Genomic DNA, 21,154 nt, shown 5'->3' on the forward strand with positions numbered 1-21,154 from the left:
CACAGAGGCCATAGACTGTATATAAATATGGACAACATGTCCCCACTTCCTTGCATTGGCCAAACTGACACAATTTTCCCGAGGATATACAGGTGGCGCCATCTTGTGAGTTTGGAGTCAGAGTCTGATCTGTACGGTCCGAGAGTGGAGCCTCGATATCTATCTAAAAAAAATATATAGTATTTGATGTGTGTTTTAGTTTAACATGGAGGAGGTGGAGCTTGTGACCTACTGCAGCCAGACACCAGGGGGAGCTCTACTTGCTTTAGCTTCACTTTTGAAGAGCAGTTCCGACCATCTTTATACTGTCTGTGACGTTGCAGTTTGTGTTTTCCTGCGAGCTAAAGGTGGATTAATCTCAAATTGTAATTATCAGCAGGAAAACCTGATATTTAGGAAGTTATAAAGCTCCAGGCACTGTGTCGGAATAATTGTCACACATGTTCAAGGAACGGATTCATAAAACAACTCAACACTCTGCCTACTGTTGCCTACTGTGTTATAATGTTCATCCAACAGATTTGGTCCAGGTTGAGATTTCCAAGCAACCAGCCGCCAGATTGCTGTATATTCATCACATGTTTCAAACAACAGCAAAATTAACTGTATAAATCGCCTGTGTTTGCACAGCAAAAACAAAACCACTGTACAATCTCTGAGTGTGACTGTTTGGCTCCAGGAAAGCGTTGTGCGCTCTCTCCACTCTGCAGATCTTAAGTACAATTTGTTAGAAAACACCTGGTACACAATCCAAGTTGCTGTGGTTTCAGGCTAAAAATACTCGTTTGAAAGTAAATGACGCACAGCTACGCCAGCCGTGATTCACCACTTTACATGTTCCACAGGAAGGAAATTTTTATTTAATTTAATTAATTTATTGCTGTCTTCAGAATGCAATGTGGCGTTTGGCAGGATTATTGGGTTTTAATTGTTATGATTCATCTATTGGTTTTGGATTACTGAAGCTGAGGTTTTTTTTATTATTATTATTCTGGGATTTAAAGACTATTTGAGCAGTTAAACAACCAGCCAGCATCTCAACATGACATGTTTTTTATTCCAAGCACACAATGCAAGAATTAAAACAAGGCTGCCGCTATGTCTTAGGAAGGATTCACATACAGTTCGTTCTGGATTATCATTATTATTATTATTATCACACACATGAGAATAGATTTAATTTAATTCATTTATTTTATATAGTTTTTTTGCTGTATACAAAAAACAAATAAACTATAATAAAATATTCTGCCCTGCTACCACCCAACACAAACTGTTAATTCCCACTGAGATCATTCAGACATTAGTTGGAAAGGGCTGCTAAGATTAAAAGATGATTCTAGCTTTTCATATCCATCCAAACTCTACTGCACTCTGTTAGTGTTAGGACCCCTGAAGTTTGACGGTCTCTCGGATTTAGTGCAAAGTTAGCTGCTAAACTGTAATGATCCCTTATGAAACTGCCACACTCTTCGTGCTTACTTCAAAAAACGATTACATTAAGGAAAATTGTCCATGAATGGATGTTTCTAAGCCCACTTGCAAAACTTTCTGAACAGCAGGAAGTTATTTTTGGTGACCGACAAAATTTTTGCAGTGTGACCTGAGTTGCATGAACTACCCAGCTCCTTTCAGCTTACTGGCGTAAACTTATGTGACCTGTCATGGATTATTTGATGAATAAGTCAACTAAAACTCTCCACGAGAGCGTGTTTCCTCTTGGATTTGTCAGCTGTCTCGGTGGGAGACCGCAGACAGCGAAACGAGACGCCATCACCTTCTTCCTGCTCTGATATTCCCCCCCAACTCGCTCCCAAAATAATCATTAGGCTCAGCCTAAGAGCCTCATTAGGGCCCGCTAAAGAGGTCGTGAGTTCTGCTCGCGCTTTAATCAGAAGTGAAGTTTCATGCTCCGCTGCGAAGCCAGATCACGGCTTCACCTCATCTGAGACCACAATCAGACCCAATGAAACGGCGCTAATTACTCCAGATTAAAGCGTCGAGCGCCGACAGCAGCTCAATAATCGAAAATCAAGACGTTTTGACAGGACGCGAAGTTCACCAAGCAGACACTCACAACATGCAGCAGGTGTTTGAAATAATTTATATTAAGATATCTCTGAAATATTGGGTTGTTAAAATAGTAACTGCTTAGCGTTACACATTCAGTGGCTATAGTGAATTTAAAAAAAATTGTAATTTATTGTTTGACTTGAGGGGAATTAGCTTGATTTCCTCAAGAACATGGTTCATTTCACTTCATTTTAAACAATAAAATCACAATAAAAACCATAAATTACAGGCAGTTTACCTACATACCTGTGGAGAACAAACATCTCTCTTTTCACATTACTTTGAAATGAAGTCCACATAGTGTTCATTATAGAGAATGAGCGTTATTATGGCCCAAAGCAACAGTCTACACACACACACACACACACACACACCAAGAAGAACAAGAAAATGGGCTATGAAATATTGATGCTGTCAGCTGACTGTGAGCTTTGTGAACTGCAAGGTCAGCGACTTTGGCTGTATCCTGATCTGGTGTGTCACTTTGTAATGAATGACAAAACTAGCAGGTTTCAGTGGAGAAAACTGTTTCATTCGTTTGATAGGTCGTGTGTGGCACCATATAAGCCACATACGATATACTCTTTTAGTTAGATCCTCACCCAGAGGTGTCTTTTCCAGGGGCCTGTTCATAGTTTGGGCCCCACAGCTGTCTCCATGGAAACCGAACGCCTTTATTGTCCCTGCAGGAAGCAGCACGCGAATTAAAGTTATCTCCTCCGTGGTTTGGTATATTGAAATTGCACAGTTCGGAGTCTCCAGCATTTATCTCGTTTACTGCTTTTGGACAGAAACTGTTAACGAGTCTGGAGGTGCGAGCTTTGATCGCAGCTTCCCAGAGGGAAACAGTCTGAAGAGGCTGTCGCCTCAAAACATACTTGTGTCCGAGAGCCTTTCCCCGGGCTTTCAATGAGTTTTCATTGAGATTTTAGTCCGTTAGCGATCGTGGTCCCAGTTTTTGTGGTGTGTCAGTAGCTTTTTTTAGTAAATTTCACCGTGTTGAATCAGTCGGGGAGATCACTCTAATGGGTGAGCTTAGAAAATCAGTGCACGAGAAGAGAAATGTGCTTCATCCCGTCTGATGTGTTGATGGTAGTCGTCAACATGTGTTCAAGTGCAACTTTTAGGTTGAGACACTCGCACCACAGGTCAATATATAGTTGCGGGACTTTGAGTTGAACATAGTTGACATTTTTGCTGTTTTCAGACCTAAAAGCAACATGGCTGCCTATAACCAATCACCACATGTAGTAACACTGTTACTGACTCACACACTACTATGTATTACTAAGGAAGAGGAGGAAGAGCACGCCTTGGAGAAGGTCATGTGAACTTAGCTAAAGTGATTTATCAGACACAGATACAATATAAAAATTTGATATGTTGCCAAAAAAGAAATATCTGTCATGATTATCTCAACTTAACAAGAACACAGTCAAAACTGATTTTGAATGAGTTAATTTTATCACGGTTTAGTTAATTAGAAGGTGGTTGTTATTAAATTCAGATGATTATTTAGTGACATTTTAGCAATATCTACTCATTTCTTATTAATAAGTGATTGTTTCCACAATAAATAATTATGGATTTTGGAAAGACATGATCATAATGAACATAAAAAAACATATTGTTTTTTACTTTTAACAAAAATGTACAAAATGTTCAAAAGTCCCTCAATTATATATTGACTTTGTTGCTGATAGTATTTTGGGTTTAGTTTTTTTGTGTCCGTACCCTGACAATGAGATTTTCATTCAGAAAAAAAATGGGGCTAATTAGGTGTTGCCTTCAGAAAATTGTATAATTTTCATATAATGTCTTTATGAAATAGTGTAAAAGAAGTTGACGAAGCCTTGGAGGGTCTAATTAAAAGATTCTTTCAAGATGCATTACAGGAAGCTAAGGAAATTGTTTTTTGAGTCGCTGGGGGGCACCTTTCAATTCAGTGACATGAGTTTGTTCTCTGTCTGCACAAAAACTAAACCTCAGCCTGAAATCAGATCTTTTTGCCCGACTTGTTTTGTAGAAAAAATTAATAAGAAGATACAGGTGTCACAGTTTCAAAAGAGCATTTTTTTTTTAGATTCCTTATCGCTGCCTGTGTCAAGCTACAGCAGAAATTCAGATATTTGTACAAATGTACTGAAATAATTGGCCCGGGAGCGAAGCCTTTTTGGCCTCTGCAGCTGAAATGACTGTGACACCAGTTGCTCATTTGTAGCGCCGCCCTCCATCTGTGAGCAGGTGGCGGTGGTGAATTATTTCATCTTTAATGCATGCTGATATCACACGTGCACAACAGAGAGGCCTCCATCTCCGCAGCAGATTCGCTCATTATCTATTTAATTCACTGCTTTCTTTCATCATAACGGTTAGATTTTCCCCTAACAGTAGGTAATTTCAGGGATCTGATACTAATTTGTGGCCTTTAATTAAATCACACCTTCGGATCAAACCGGCATCGATGCGATTTGTCGCTGCATGTGACTGCATTGATATTCAGCCGTTCACTTCCTTTGCTTTTCACCGCCCTGCCAGCAATCCACTTAACTCCCAAGAAGGTTGTGTAAAATAACCAAGGTGCCCCATAACAGATAAAGCACCTTGACCTTCGCATAGTGGATGCAAACCCGGCTTTAGACAGCAACGAAGTGCCTGAATGGATAGGTAAAAAATCACTCTCTGACTTATTTATGGAGACACTCCATTACAAACACTGTATGCCATCTTCTCTGTTCCTGAACAGGACAGTTATTGTCATATACACCATAGCAACAGTGTCTGGTAATTGTCATTCACAGTTCAATCCCACCTCATAGGCACATCCAGTAAATCAACATATTGCTATTGCAATACTGAATCCCACATTCTTTACTCCTTGTGCTAGACACGCACAGTAAATCCAAATGCCATTTCATGCTGTCTTCAAATGACACGACGAGTGACAAGTGAAATGCGAAGACGCAGTGACAGAATGAAGCTGTTGGGAATATCAGCCTCCATCATTTCTTAAAAATGTCAGCTGCTTTTTGAAATACAAGACCACGGAAAAGACCAACCTGCAAACTATAGAGAAATACAAGGTTGGAAGTGCCAGTAATGAGCACGATAGGCATGACCTAATTTGAAGGCAACATTAGCATATGCAAAATATTCTGTATATATATAAACTATTTATTCCCTCTCAACTTCACAGGATGGTATCTGTGTCATCCTCAAGCTCGGGTCCTCTACCAGAGACCTGGGAGTTTGAGGGTCCTGCAGTCCTCCAGTGTCTTCTGGACTGAGGCTTCAGGTGTTGTTCCTGGGATCTGTTGCTGCAAATTGTTGCCCAGTTTAGGGGACTGCCCCGAGTGCTCCATGGAGACCAACCTTTTGGCGTTTTGCATCTTATTCTGCTCTTTATTAACCGCCACTTTGTCCGGTTGGTTAGCCTGGAGCTGTTGGTCAGTCTGGAAGCTGAAGTCACATAGAACCTTGACACTGTTGCTCTCACTGGTGCGGCTCATTGGGATTTGGGTACTACTATTCTACATTGGGTAGAGTTGTTCCTGTACGCTATCCCGGCCACTTTTTTGTGCCTCTCGGTGTACGCTGAACCGCTACTATGTGCTGGACTGTCTCAGGGCGTCTTTGCACAGTCTGAACCTCGGGTCTGATCTGATGGTAGATATATATATGCACTGAATAAGTTCACAGTGACTCAAATATATGCATTCTAATAGAACTTGTGACCTTTTCGACATGTCCAGACTTTGACTACTTTAACAGGGGTAGATTAATGATAAACCGTGACCCCGACAACCCTGCAGCAAGTGAAAAAGTCCACGGTGGTGATAAATTCCTGGTTAATTAACAATGTAGTTGTAGAAGCCTCCTGAAGGAGATTTGTCACCCATAAAATTAATTTGTCCTTGATGTTGCCCTTCTGGCTACGAAAGTTTAGGACTTCTCACTTATAAAGTTGACGCTGAACAAAGCTGCATCACCATCTTTGGTAGCTATTTAGTTTAGCCGCACAACTTACTCCACCCACAAATGTTTTGCGGCAGAAAGCGGGTCTTGAGTCTCTCCATTGGGATATAATTATGCTCCTATAACGTTCTGACAAGCCGGTCAAGTCATTTAAGTGGGGTTTACATGATCGTGTGGGCTACAGTTAAATTATGTTTTATTTTTGTTAAACGTCTGTTGTCAGAGAATCACTGAATAACAGTGAAAGAACTTCATACAACTTTGGAGAATGCTACAAACGTCACTGCTCATCTTTCGGATGGTCCAGTTGCGTGCAGAGGTATTTTTTTTTCTCAATACTGCAAGAAAATACAAGAAATAATAAATATTATTAGAGACTAGAAAGCGGGGATATATGGATTTGTATTTCTAAAACCCTGTCTGAATTAATCAATCTGTGTTACACTGGTCACCCACTGGCCTTTTTGCCTTCGTGTGACAGTGGGGATAACATGCAACAAAGATCCTCTGCTGAATGTGACATTTTAGACCTCAGTTGGTTTAGTTTGGTCTGTAGCCAGTGTACTAATGTAAGTACATTTTCAGACATTTTATTCTAAAACGGGCAAAAATCTGGATTAAAAAAACAACTTGGTAATTAAGGAAATGAAATGAAAAATTATGAAGCGTTCAAGTTCAGTCTTCATTAAATTATATAAAACAGAAATATTTTATTTGCATTCGACACGCTTCCTGTGGTAAACTGATTGAGGGAGAAACAATCAGCGAGAGCCTTGTTTCGTGGGAGCCTGCCATCAGACTTGTAAATAATCACACTGGCTAACTGATTAAATTCAACAAAAACACATGTCCTCAGTCGGATCTCATAACACAATGTCTTCATCTTGATCTCGCCACATTCGGCACCGTGCTCTGAGGATTTCCCCGCACAATATTCCCCTGATGAAGGCGTGTCATTTTCGATTGACGCAAATGTGACATGATACCTTTGTGGCAATGACATGTGTATGTGTGTGGTGACTGATTTGATATCGGTCGATGCAAGTCTTTCTAATCAAGCAACTTGATGACTTGTCTCCTGCACACATGATTTCATACATTAACTTGACTGTATGCCAGCTACATTTATTTTAATTCAGTGGTAGCTACAATTCTAACTGAAGGAACCAAATGTGATCAGCTTTAGGCCAAACTATTGCTCATTACACAGTGTGGAAAAGCAACATATGCTCTGGCTCTGTCACTTAAGAATCATGAGGCTTATGCTATAAAAGTGGACAGATGTTAGGGCACAAAGTGGAGACATCGCTGAACTATTCACCTGTTAAAAATATATTTTTATTATCCATTATAATTTCCAGAGTGATTAAAGCTGTCTCTAACACACAGTTTAGTGAGATGGAGAGTAGCAGAGCCATAATGGATCGTAACTTAGAGTAAAACATAGAGTTTGTGTATCCCGTGGGAATGCACCACATGAAACACAGGTAATTTCTGAATCACAGGACGTCCCAGGTAAAAGTAATCTTGTGCAAATAGGGTTTTACTGTTAAGCAATTGTAAAATTTTCAAATGCTACTGTAGGGTTTTAGTTTGGCCCACTTCCCATCCTCCAGTGGACTGTCCTGTCGCCATTTCTGCTCACTCTTTCAACCTCAGATTTCCAGGGTCATGACACCTGCAGAAGTTCTCTGTTGTCTCTGCAGTGTTTGGGTTAGATGGGAGGTGGAGAATAGGACACCGATCTGAGACTTTGTGGAGTGGTCGCAGGCAAACCACCTACTCCTGAATGTGGACAAGACCAAGGAGATGGTCATTGACTTCAGGAGGAAAAGGACACCAGTGGAGTCCATAAACACCCAGGGTCTGGAGTTGGAAGCAGTGGACCGCTACAAGTACCTGGGAGTCTACATGGACAACAAGGCTGGACTGGAGGGACAACAGTGATGCTGTGTAAAAGAAGGGCCTGAGTAGACTCTACTTTCTGAGGAAGCTCAGATCTTTCAATGTTTGCAGCGAGTTGCTGGAGTCTTTCCACCAGTCTATTGTTGCAAGCTCCTTGTACTTTGCTGTGGTTTGTTGGGGGAGCAGTACGACTAACAATGACATAAGTAGGATCAACAAGTTGAACTGAAATGCTGGTCACAGAGAGATGGAGACGTCAGTGACGGACAGGACAACACTGGACAAACTGCTCTCCATCATGGACAATACATCACACCCACTTCACCGCTCTTTAGAGGAGCAGCCAAGCTCATTCTCCAACAGACTGATTCAGCTTCACTCCCACAGTGAACACTATACGACTTCTTTCATACCCAACTCAATATAGTATACATGTTCTAGCATGGAAGTGGTGGAGCTTATGGCCTACTGCAGCCAGGGACCAGGGAGTGAGCATGGCTTTGGTTTTACGTTTAAGGAGCTGTCTGTCATGGAGTCCATTTTTTTTAATATTGCCTGTGGTCTCGCTCTATTGATATTGGCACTTTCTAGCTTCCTAGTCTCAGGGTTTGTAGATATCGCAGGAACCAAGTGAAGGATTCCAGGAGGTGAGATGAGTCCAAACAAAAAGTATTTAATAAAAACAAAAAGTGCTACAGAGAAGGCAGGAGGATATAAATAGCAAAAACACAGAAGGATAACAGAAAAGCATGATAACAGACAAGTGGCAGAATGACAACAAACACATTGCATGGTGACCAAATGACAAAACCAACAGAGAACAAAGGGAAAGGCAGGGTTATATATACACCCCACACACAGAGAGACACACACACACAAGGGTGAGACACAGGTGAAACCAATCAAGGTGGAGCAAACAAGGGGAAACCAATAAGCAATCAAGAGAAGCCACAAGAAGGAACACCAGGCGGGAAACCAAGGAACTTAACAAAATAAAACAGGAAACTCAAAACATGTTGAAGTTAAATGACACAGACACAGAATCATGACACCTAGTCTCCCAGCTATTAGTAGGCCTGCTGCCACTTACTGATGTAGAGAGTTATTTCCTTTCACGCAAGGTCAGAGCATGCTTTGTGGTGTGTTCAATTGCAACTATTTGGTCCAGATAAAAGGGCAACGTGAGGAGAATTCACAGTCGGGCTTTGCCGATTTTGATTTGGTTGCGTTCGTACCTTTAGTGAGAAACACTTGTATTTGTATATTGACTGAGTTGAATGGAAGATATGGTGCTTATCGTCATCTTTTATGTATGAATCAGCTCTAACTGTATTTGTCCTGTTGAAGGTCTATGACTGAATGCATCATGTTGACAGAAACAGAATCAGACTGAACAGCCATGGTGACGCTCTTTTAACTTCAGAGGTTTATTTGTTCCCTTTTTGGATGTGCTTTCATCGTGCCAGTCACTCCATGTAAATACAGGCTGTTTTTGACATATATTTAATTCCTGACATGTTCAATAAGCAGCAAGCAACGAGCTCGTATTTGCTTCCCGCAGCCAGGCGTCAGTGCGCTGACAAATCTTCCGCGGGGGGTGTGTGGAAAAGGCTTTGTATATTTTCAAGGATGTTTATGTAATTGTTATTCTGGCAGCATTTCAATGAAGTTGACACCTGAGGAATGAGCTCTACTGAGCCATGGGAGGAGCCAGCAGTAACTCAGCCATGAATGATCTATGTTCAGGTCTTTTCAGTTCGCTAAAGTCTTTGTCCTTGTCTTTCAGGCCAATAAACTTAGAACCAAGACCCTGCACAACACACTCAACCCTGTGTGGAGCGAGACCCTGACCTACTACGGCATCACTGACGAGGATATGGTCCGAAAAACACTCAGGTACTGTCAATATCACGTGCCCCTGAAGGAATAATTTAACCATCCATTGATTAACACTCTGTGGTTAGGAGTTGCTATGGACATTAGGACAGGTGAACCTGGGAACCCATGGTCCCAAAGTTGGAGTAACATGAAGAAGCATCAAAGAGGAAATCACTGAAAAGAAGGAATGTTTCTAAAGGAGAGAATCAGGAAGGTAATGAAAGAAACTTGAAAGCGGACGAGGAAAGAGAAATAAAGAAAATAGACGAGAAAGCAAGGAAGAAACAGAAGGAAATGAAAGCAGTGGAAGGGAGGGGGTGAAGAATGAAAGACAAAACGAGTGGAAATGTAAGAAAACTGAAGAGAAAGGAAATTAGAATGAAGATAATTTCGAGTAAGAAGTGATGTAAACGTGGTGCTAACAAACCAGAGCTTTTGTGCCTATAGCTAGAAAACTTTATGTTTGACAGTTTTTTCTCCTCGACCTCTGATGTGAACTACTACATTACTCCTTCTTTTTGACAGCGGCTGTCGGCCACTGTTATGCATTAGAAGTGTTACTTCACTGCTCTCTACTCCTTTATTTTTACCCAAGTGTGAACGCTGCGCAATCAAGTGGTGGAGGCAGGTTATGCAATTGCGTATTATGATCGGTTTTCATACATCCCAGCGATAGTTGGGGAGGTTTCAGTAGAAGATCTAAGTCCATGGCTTCTTTCTTCCCCCAAGAATGTGAACTGTTGTTCTTACCTTGTCAGAGTGTCAGAGGTATCACTATATAACAGGAAAGTCTCGACAGGTTTCTTGTATGCCGACAAAAACAGGTGTCACGGCAAAAGAAAAATGAGCTACAGATTGGTTGCATCGTCATCAGATTGTTGGTCTGTCAGTTGATCCATCCAACATTCATTCATGTCGACATCCTTCTGCCGATGGACTCAAATCCAGAAGCATCAGAACTAACCACCACACTGCTGTTGTTTATAACTCTCCACAAAAAATGAACCACAAGCATGACATTGGACCAATATTCAGATGTAATTTAAAACTTTATGACACAAGTTACGTCATCTGAATTTTTATCTCTGAGCCTTTGTCTTCTCAATATAGAAAAGCACCAGGTTTTTCCGCTAGAAACATTCAAAAATGGTGATCATGTCCCGGGCTGTCGCAATGATCCATGACTGAGTCATGGTGTACACAAGTGTTGCGAATTCCAGATGGTGGTGTCAAAGATCTGACAAGCACACTATGAATAGACCCAAATGCACGACTCAAACACATTACCAAAAAATATACCAAGAAACAATCCAAAGTCCAAACAACCACACAAAGACGATCTGAAAGTGAGCGCTGGAACGCTTGACAGGAGATTAACTGGCACAGAGAGCAGGGAGCACACAGGCTAAACACTTGGAGAGAAGATAATGAGACACAGGTGCAACACATTAGGGCGGGGCAGGTAACCACACAGGAGGGAAGAGTAGACGAAACTAAATAGGAAGTGCTGAACAAAAATGAGAAAACACAAACATGACGAGGCAGTTGGCTACATTTTTTCTCATTGAAGGAAAATACTTCATTTTTTATTGTTGTTTCTGACTTGCTGCAGTTTTAAGCTGTAAATCACGTTAGTGAAAAGAAAATTAAGTCTCGATATTCACCTCTTTGATTGTATGGACTACGGAATAAATGAAAGTTTGTTAACTTGTTAACTTGCCCCCAGGAACATAGGGTTGCCACTTGTGCCATCAACATTGTTTCCTGATAGTCAGTCCAGATACTATATCTAATAACGGCAGATTTAACATAAGAATTATCAGACATGTAAATATAACAAGTCATTGTCCTATTTCTAATTGGATATAAAATTATTCCCATTTAAGAATGGAGATGGAGATTTTCTGTGTTTTAGGAGTAATTTTCTCTTTCAGAGCAGGAAACAAAATGTAGAAATTGATCCCAAACAGAACACTGATTGACTCAAAAACAACACGATTCATTTGTTTTTTGTTTTTTTTAGTAAATTGAACTTATAATTCAGCTGATCAGGTTTTTTCAGCAGTCTTAAAAAAAAAAAAAAGGTAGGTATTGTTGTTGTTGTTATTATTACAGAGAGTGTCATTATGGCACACCCTGTACAAGCTACAGCGCTAACAGATATTACTCATTGCCGGTGGGTGCTCCAGGGCTGTTTATTTTTCCTCCATATGGCACATAGTGTTATACAGGGCAAAGCACTTGAAGACAACAGTATTCCTCTGTATGATGCAGCCACGTGTGTCAATCAAGACGCGTCAGCGGCTTACATAGAAACCTCTTTATGCATTTATTGAAGACTTGGGCCTGCTGGGAGCACCAGTGATTGTCTTTCATTATAACTTTAATGAACTAGTGGAGAGCATTATAGATCTACAGTGTGGAAAGTAAAACATGAAGTTAATTGTATGAGTGCTCCTCTCCTCTGTGGTTTAGAATGAAGAGCGGCCTTTCGGTTCACCGCCAATTATGACTTATGTAAGCAGCTATAGCTTTAATATATAGTTTGTGTTGCGTTATGGGTTAAGGTATGTTCATTATTGTTGCTGCTTTAGAAAGAGGATGCGTTATGTGTCGGTCTGGAATGCAAATCAGTAAACAGGATGAATATACCATGCACTGCAGCAAAATTCTAATCAGGCGACACTAACTGGGTAAAAAAGACGAGCGCAGGAAGATGTGTTCAACACCAATTCACGACTTGCCCTCCACTTTTAGTATCTATGAGTCTTTTGAGTCGTGCATGAACGCTTCCTCAAGCATAATTAGCCCATCATTTCTTCTCACACAGATTGTGCCTGACAAAGATCTTACCAACTCACTTTACTGCAAGAATTACTGGGGTTTAGCTTCTGTGCAATGAGACACAGAGAGAGCTTTCTGGTGAGGGCTGGATCCCTGTGATGGAGGTGTGATCGTAACCCGGGGCCTCCCCTTTATTCATGTCCTCCTCCGCCCGCTCTGCTCTTCTCGTCGCAGGATTTCAGTGTGTGATGAGGACAAATTCCGCCACAACGAGTTCATCGGAGAAACTCGAATCCCCCTCAAGAAGCTGAAGCCCAACCAAACCAAAAACTTCAACAACTGCCTGGAGAAACAGTTACCTGTAAGTTCACTGTGCCACTCACGCACAATACAATGCTATGCTATGCTATGCTATGCTATGCTATGCTATGCTATGCTACACTTTGGAACACTTTACTATGGTATACTATATCATACTATACTATATTCTTCACTATGTTATACTAGGCTACACTCTGCTATGCTATGCTATTCTTCACTATGCTATACAACGCTACAGTGTGCTATGCTATGCTATGCTATTCTTACCATGTTACTCTACACTGTGCTATGCTATGCTATTTGTCACTATGCTATGCTACACTGTGCTATGCTATGCTATTTGTCACTATGCTATGCTACACTGTGCTATGCTATTCTTCACTATGCTATACAACACTACAGGGTGCTATGCTATGCTATGCCACACTGTGTTATGCTATGCTATGCTATTCTTCACTATGTTATACTTTATCATACTACACAACGCTATTCTACATCATACTACACTATACAACACTATACTATACAATACTGTCTCCCAAAATATAGTGTAGTACAGGGATGTGCTAAACATCAGTGTACATCAGTGCAGCACTGCACAATACTGTACTATAATAAAATACTCTCCTCAATTAGATATACTTATACTTCACTACATTATTATACATATTGTAGTATATTGCTCCATAATACAGTACACAATTTTAATGGTACTATACTATATTATACTATACTATACTATACTATACTATACTATACGACACTGTGTGCCATGGTGCTAGACAAATGTGTTTTCTGTTTTGTTGCATTGTGAGTGCCTCCACTGAAAAATGCAATAAAATTATATGATTTATGTTTAATGTCAAATGAAATATATTTATATAAAAAAAATAAAAAAATCAGTGAATAGGAACACTGAACAGTACAGCAATTACGCTAGCTTGTGGGTGGTCTAGGTTTTTCAGAGATTTGATGCAGGATTTAATTTAGAGCAACTTGTTAAACATTGGATGTAAAAAATTTCATGGCTCCAGGGTGGTTTATATATTACACCTGGGATCACAAACACAGTAAGAGCCATTACATCCCTGGGCAGCTAGGCTCTGACATTCCTGCGTATCTCCTGTGCTACTAAGTAGAACCGTATACTAAACTAAATAATGGTCCACCTTCCTTTTAATTAAACCTAATAAAGTTGTCATGTCCCTGTTAACTTTCTCATCACTGCTCATGTCACTCTTTCACACTGTCCTTGTTTCAGGTTGGTTTTTCACAGTGTGTGTATATATCTCATTGTATGGCTTCGCTCTTCAATTTTCCCGAGCAAGATCGAGCAAAAATTCTTCAGGGAGATACGCTGCACAGCTCTGTGTCAAAAACCTTTATTACAGGGTAGGCAGAGAGAAAATACAGATACTGAGCCAAGTGAGATACTGGTAAAATTCAGATAAGAGAAGGTATAGGATTGCATTAGTTGCTGTATGTTGCAGCTGAAGATCCCAAACAAGGGAATTGATCTGTGCTCCGTACAGATGCAAGAAGAAATAATAGTATCCTCAAGGATTTCGTCCAAACCACAACAGATTAGAGCTCTGGGTTGTGAGCCCATAAGTGGGGGTGCGGGAGTGGATTATGTGTTATGAGAGCATGAGAGTGAAGTGAAGTGTCATTGAACTGTGATTGAATATCCTTTTGAAAATGCCTACACAGTTTGTGGCTTTCAACCACAAAAAAGGGCAAAAAAATAAATAAAAAAATAGAAATGCAGTTTAACTCTGAATCATCCATATTTGAGTATAGAGCTCTGTCAAGTTCCTGTTGCTCCTCTCATATGCTTTGTTGTCTATGTGGGAGTGTGAGATAGCATCCAAAAATACAAAAATATGCTCGTACAAACTTGGTATCAAACAGCCACTGTGCATTCAGCATTACAGGCCTTGATTTCAGTTTGTTTTATGTAAGAATATGCTACAGCTATAAAAGTGTTTCTCACACAATGGTTTGCAGAGAACACAGACACAATAAAGGTGGTGCAAAGGATGTTTCTGTGACATAGTGTAGAAGATGAAGGCGACAAGCGCAACCAGACATCTTGTTCGACGATGTTCCTGGCCAAATCTTTTCCTTCACTGTTACTAAATGTGAAAATGCTTTGGAGTAAAGGTTTCTCAGCGTGAAGCTGCTGCCTGCAGCCTTACAACTGGTATCTTCTTCTTAAACTTTAAAGGCCGATAAATGAAGCCAACGCACAAGTGTGAAAAACCACAGTTCCTCAAATGTCCACTGGAGGCTGGTTCCAAAAGTCAGTGCCCACACACCGGCGTGTTAAAATGTTCAACTTTACAGCACAAATGTTAACAGCCTGGTACAAAAAAACATTTTGGTCTTTTTAGCTAATCTCTCCCTTCAAGAGAACCATACAGCCTCAGCTCCACTCACACACCAGGTTTGAAGAGAGATGGTATTCTACATTCCTTGGTTGTAACCAGTGGTTATTTGAGTTACTGTTGCCTTTCTATCATCTCCAACCAGTCTGCCCATTCTCCTCTGACCTCTCACATCAACAAGGCATTTTCGTCCACACAGCTGCCGCTCACTATGATATTTTTCTTTAAACCCTAGAGATGGTTGTGTGTAAAAATCCCAGTAGATCAGCAGTTTCTGAAATACTCAGATCAACCCGTCTGGCAGCAACAACCACACCATGTTCAAAGTCACTTAAATCCCCTTTCTTCCCCAAACTTCAGCAAGTTGTCTTGATCACCTCTACATGCCTAAATGCAGTGAATTGCAGCCGTGTGATTGGCTGATTAGCTATTTCTGTTAACAAGCAATTGAACAGGTGAACCTAATAAAGTGGGAGGTGAGTGTACAACTCATTTTACTCACCATAACTTAAGACACACTTCTTATTTTCTGACCTAAAAGTCAGGTGGACACGCCCTTTCCCCGCTGGGCCAGGTTTTCTAGCTCCAGGGTTGGGCAGCCCTTCCTCACAATGTCCAGCTCTTTAAGTGCCCTGTGAAAGTGTGTTTCTAATAAGATCTGCTGCCAAATCGATAGCCTAGCCAAATCCTTCCGCCATTGTGAATCAGAAAACAGCCATTAAAACGTTAACGGGGACGATTTGCTTGTGCAGCTGGCACAACAGTGAAGGCTTGGAAGTTGAACTGTGATCAATTAAAGGAACAGTGTAATTCAGGTTTAATCCACCCGCAGTTTTAATCGTGAAGCCCCAGGCAGATTTCTTTGACTCCAGCAACACATGATGACTGAAATATGAAAAGCTCTGATGCAGTTACGCTGCCAGAAGCACCGCAGCTGAGAGACAGACAAGCCATAAAATGAAAAGAATGGGTTATTAGGACCAATTTAATAAGATTAATGGTAAAATATTAAAATGTAAGTCAGTGATTTCGATCGAGTTGCGTCCAGCATGGAAGGCTTTGGTGGCCCTGATGGCCCACCACTGAGTAAATGGAACAACTTAATTAGGCTCGTGGCCTTCGTCAGGGTCATCAAGAAACAGGACAATTTAAAAGATGGAAAAAAAAAAAGGTAAAAAAGACAATGAGGCACCTTCAAGTTGGGCTTGCTAATGTGGAGTCAGGCCAACAAATCACTTACATCCACATATGTATATACCACCAAGGGCAAAAAGTGTGGGTTAGGTATATTATCATGTGGTTTCCGGGCAATGACTGGAGCAGGCAGCCAAAAGCAGAAGTGAATGGTAAAGATAAGATGTAACAACAAAATGAGCACAAAATGTAAGAAAGAAAAGTTATACTAAAATAAAGCACAATATGCATCTTATAAAAAAAAAAGACATAAATGTTGCTAGAGTCTTGAGCGTCAGGCAGAGACACCACACGCTGCGCTTCAAAACCACTGGAGGGTTCGTCCACTTTTATAGACTGTCAATAGAGGAATTCATTAAATGCTTGCATAGTAATAAGGATAAACTTTCAGCAGATGTGCAACTCAGAACATCACAGCCTGCAGTGCTTTTAGTGATTTAGAGTAAGAGTTGTCAATGTTTTTCAGGGCAAGGACCCTCAAACTGATGAGAGATTAAGTAGGGACCCCCTACCTACTATATAAAACTCGGTCTAGTGCTCTTTATAAATATAAATTATTGTTCTCATGTTGCATTCAATATTAAGCTATCCCTTATCCCTTTACTCATGTGTGTTCATGTGTGTTTAAAGGAATTTAAAATGCTAAATCTTTGGTTGATTAGACATTTTCATATTTTTTTTTTGATAAATTTAAATGTATTTTAGTGTATTTTAAAATGTATTTGATTTAAATACACAATAATATGAATCCAACATATTTTAGGAAAGGGATAAATGGAGGCAGAAGGCGTCATCGTTCAGTCAGCACTTCACTCTTTCAGCGATACAGGAGCTGTCTGAATAGCGGCACTAGACCTGTCAATCTAAGGTTCCTGTACGCATTAGGCCCCGCCCCTATGGCTGCTGAGCCAATCGCAAGGTCGCATATTACACGGTGACTCTGTCAGGTTCCCCATAATTGGCCTATTCACACCCTGTGTGAAATCCCAGACACATGTTGCAATATTAGCAGAAGAGAAGCTAACAGGATATGACAGGTATGTTTATGTTTATGGCAGTTGCACAGCCACCCTACTGTAAAAAATAATATTTTATTAGCTTAATATTGACTGCAAAATGATAATTGTAATGTATATTTATAAGTAGCACTAGGCTGAGTTAAATATAGAACATATATAGTAGGTGGGGGGTCCCTACTTAATCTCTAATCAGTTTGGGGTCCTTGCCCTGAAAGACGTTGGAAACCCCTGATTTAAAGCAAACATTACTGCTTCATTTCTATTTCAGGTTGGATGTTTGGACACTTTATACCATAGCATTCCTCAACTCCACCTACTAACAACTACTAACAATTATTGTTCACCCTTTGACCAACCACTTCCTTTAAGCACCAGTAATTTTCACACAGAAATATTCTAAGGCGAAGTGAAGATGTGACTGTCGCCGGTTGCTGGGAGAAAGAGAGCTGGCAGGTAGCGTTCTGTTCTGCTTGCTTTTGGATAAGGTGTTCTGTCTGAACGCAGGACGTTGTTTAGTGCACGAGGGAGAACAGAGCACCGAACCATTTAATCATCTCGTCCAGCGGCTCGCCGTGGCAGTCTTATTGATGGTTTTGGCCTGACAGCAGAGCATTTTGAATGGCTTGCTCAGCTCATAAACAAGTCAGTCAGCCAGTGAGCCCGTGGGATGGACCTGTCACAGGTAGAAATATAGAAAGGTGAATTCTGAATGTGTTTAATTAATTTATCTTTTCTTTCTTTTCTTTTTTAAATGTTTTACATCATGAATACTTTTCAAGAACAAAATTACAATTACAAACTAACAATCAAATCAAGGACAAACTCAATATCCATAAGGTGGCCAAGTAAAAATGAAGCAAACTCACTATGACATGACAATAAAAAACGGAAATATAAATAAAAAAGTTCAAAAATAATAGTAAAAAATGAAAAAATAAAAAACATACATTATGCACTAATCAAAAGTATGGAGAGAAACCAAGACTAGTATCACCAAGGGGAGCAAAGATCATGCCAAGGCCACACTCAGACACACTGAGATTAGTCAACCTTGTGTGCTGGTAGATTTTCCATATAAATTAAAAATGGAGTCTTACTACTTTTCCACATCCAATAAGTTATTTTCTCTGGGGGCGCACAACTATTGATCTCAGAAAGTCACATTTTAATTGGAAGGGGGGCATCGAATTTCCACTTTGCTGCAATACATTTCTTACCAGTTGTCAAAAGGATTTCTGTAGGTTTCTTAGAATAATTTGCCTCAAGATTGGAATTATTAAAACTCCCTAGTAAACATATTTCAGGGTCCAGTAGAAATGCAACCCTCTGGATGTTAGATAGGGTCTCACATACCCCCTCCCTGCCAAAAACCCCTGTAGTTTAGCACTCTGTCAGGAAGTTGAATTGTGTCAGCCTATACCTCACATTTAAAATAGAGGTGACCCCATCTCTGCACAAGTTCCTCCATAACTGCTCATCAATAGTTATGCCCAGGTCTTTCTCCCATTTAACTCTTGATTTGTCCATATCTAAAGTCGACATAAGAGCTGGATACACCTTTGAGTTGCTTCTAAATAATAGTTGGCCAGCATGTCACATTAACTTATCTTTTCATCTACGAACCTTTGAGAACTCTGGGAATTTACGACACATTCAAGGACGTTTTTTTTCATTGTCAAGATGAAACACATGGTCACCCATCAAAGCCCATTGAATTAAAGAGGCAACCATATATTCTGATCATTTCCATGTACCTGGACTCCTGTGTCCCTGTAAACATTTTGACCGAATCATCCATTTCTTTTAACGGATGAGTCTGCCAGCCTTGACTCTGAATCTACCCCCAGTCCTCTTGCTACCAGTTGGCAGCGCGAGGACCTGGACGGCGCGAGAGCCAGCAGCTTAATCTGGCAATGAATCTTGGATCAGCGTCTTCTCTATTCCCTCTGCTCCGTTGGACAATGAGAGGCTTAACTGTAAGAGACGGCCACGAATTTATAGCTCAGCCCCCCGACATGTTTAATTCCAGCTTTGGATTGTTCTTTGTCTCATTGCACGCATGTAAATCCGTGTTTGAGAGATTAGAATAAGAGGGGTCTTTTTCTAAGTTTTTGTTGACAGTGAGCCACAGGTTGTCCTACCTGATATGCCTCCCGTGTATTCTCTATCCTCTCTGCGTGGAATATGTTTGTGAGTGGACGCCAGTGGACGCCAGTGCCCTGTGTGCCGCGGCCTCTTCCCTCGCATCAGCACAATAGTCAGCTCCCCGTTGTTCTCTGAAAGGTGTTGATCTGAGGGAACCTACCGGGACGCTGGCAGGAGATGTATTTTGGGCCAGCTTCCTGTTGCACACATTTACAGGCTCATATCCTGAACTGCCCATGCATTGTTTCAGAGAGGTCCAGCGAACTGAAAAAGACTCACTGTTACTATACAAGATGCAGTCAGCTAACGAAGGGTTTCCACTTTAAACTGCGAGTCTAAAATTTAGAGTTGATTACCGACTTGGCACACTCAAAAGAACACTCTCCTTTATCCTGGCATATGACTAGACTTTTTTTTCTTCTTGGTAATACCTCTGTTTCCCTGGTAACACCTGAGGGACTGTGTAATACCTGGAACCCAGTCAATGTTATTGTGCTGGGTTGCTATCTGTGTGCTGCTTTGATGCCAGCCTTCAGAGAGTAATGAAGCGAGCACAGAGTGAGATGTATATTTCACTCCATTATTCTGCCGCTTTCATGCAGAATGAGACAGTGACATCGGAGGTGTCCGCTTATACTATGCATTAAATTCAATTAACGGACATCCTCCAGCCAATCATAATTGAGTTCCCCCCCCCAGGGCAATGGTACAATTAGGTGGACGACGTTAAGCAAACACTGCTGCATGCTGCTGCGTTTCAATGTAAATTGATTTTATGTTAGAGCAGATTAATGGAAAGAGGAAGAGGGAACTCATAGAGGAGTGCGTAGACCTATGGAGAGCATAGCAGAGAGTCGATTGGTTAATGATGGAGTTAATTTGTTAATTTGATGGTATGTGCTGTTTACTTGCTAACATAAACAAAATACGTCATTAGCAGAGGGGCGTTATTCATGCTAAATGGATGGTGGGACAGTACAGTAAAGATGTCAGGGCTTGTCAGGTACAACAACCTTGTTAAAATCCAGACAGGCCGAGGCTTCTGTTCCATCTTTCCCTCTGTCTGGATGCCACAGACCTCCCAAAGCGCTCTTCACTAAAGGAGACAGAAGCTAAACACGGGGATGTCCTAAACATGGCTAAACAGCAGAAGAAGTGACGGGACCAAATATATTTGACAGCAAACCGAGGCGATGCCCAAAAACACGTTGGCATGCCAGATGGAACGGCGTCCAGTGAGACGTCTCGTAAAAGTCATCTGTGATTCACGTAGGGAGAGCCAGTTCCCTGGAGATATCTGATTAGTATCCTGCTGTGGACACTGCTGGACAGATCGTTGAGCACTGTCTCCTACACACACTACAAAGTCTGTGGTGGGGACAGACGCCAGCATCAACAGATAGACTTCTCTTTGTATTTTTATTCTTCTTCATCGTAAAATTTCATCACTGTTGAATCACTATTTCTGATTAT

At 40.8% G+C, this 21,154-nt stretch overlaps 1 protein-coding gene across 2 annotated transcripts in view; it reads left to right on the plus strand.

The window, feature by feature from the left end:
* Positions 1-21,154, plus strand: part of doc2b (double C2-like domains, beta) — a 144,526-nt gene that overhangs the window by 103,452 nt on the left and 19,920 nt on the right. For both annotated transcript variants that reach the window (XM_047607121.1, XM_047607122.1), the window contains 2 exons: positions 9,740-9,849; positions 12,850-12,976. In XM_047607121.1, the coding sequence (XP_047463077.1) occupies positions 9,740-9,849; positions 12,850-12,976 (237 nt within the window). The remainder of the gene's footprint in view (positions 1-9,739; positions 9,850-12,849; positions 12,977-21,154) is intronic.

This window comes from Mugil cephalus, chromosome 15, assembly GCF_022458985.1.
Source record: "Mugil cephalus isolate CIBA_MC_2020 chromosome 15, CIBA_Mcephalus_1.1, whole genome shotgun sequence".
NCBI lineage: Eukaryota > Metazoa > Chordata > Actinopteri > Mugiliformes > Mugilidae > Mugil > Mugil cephalus.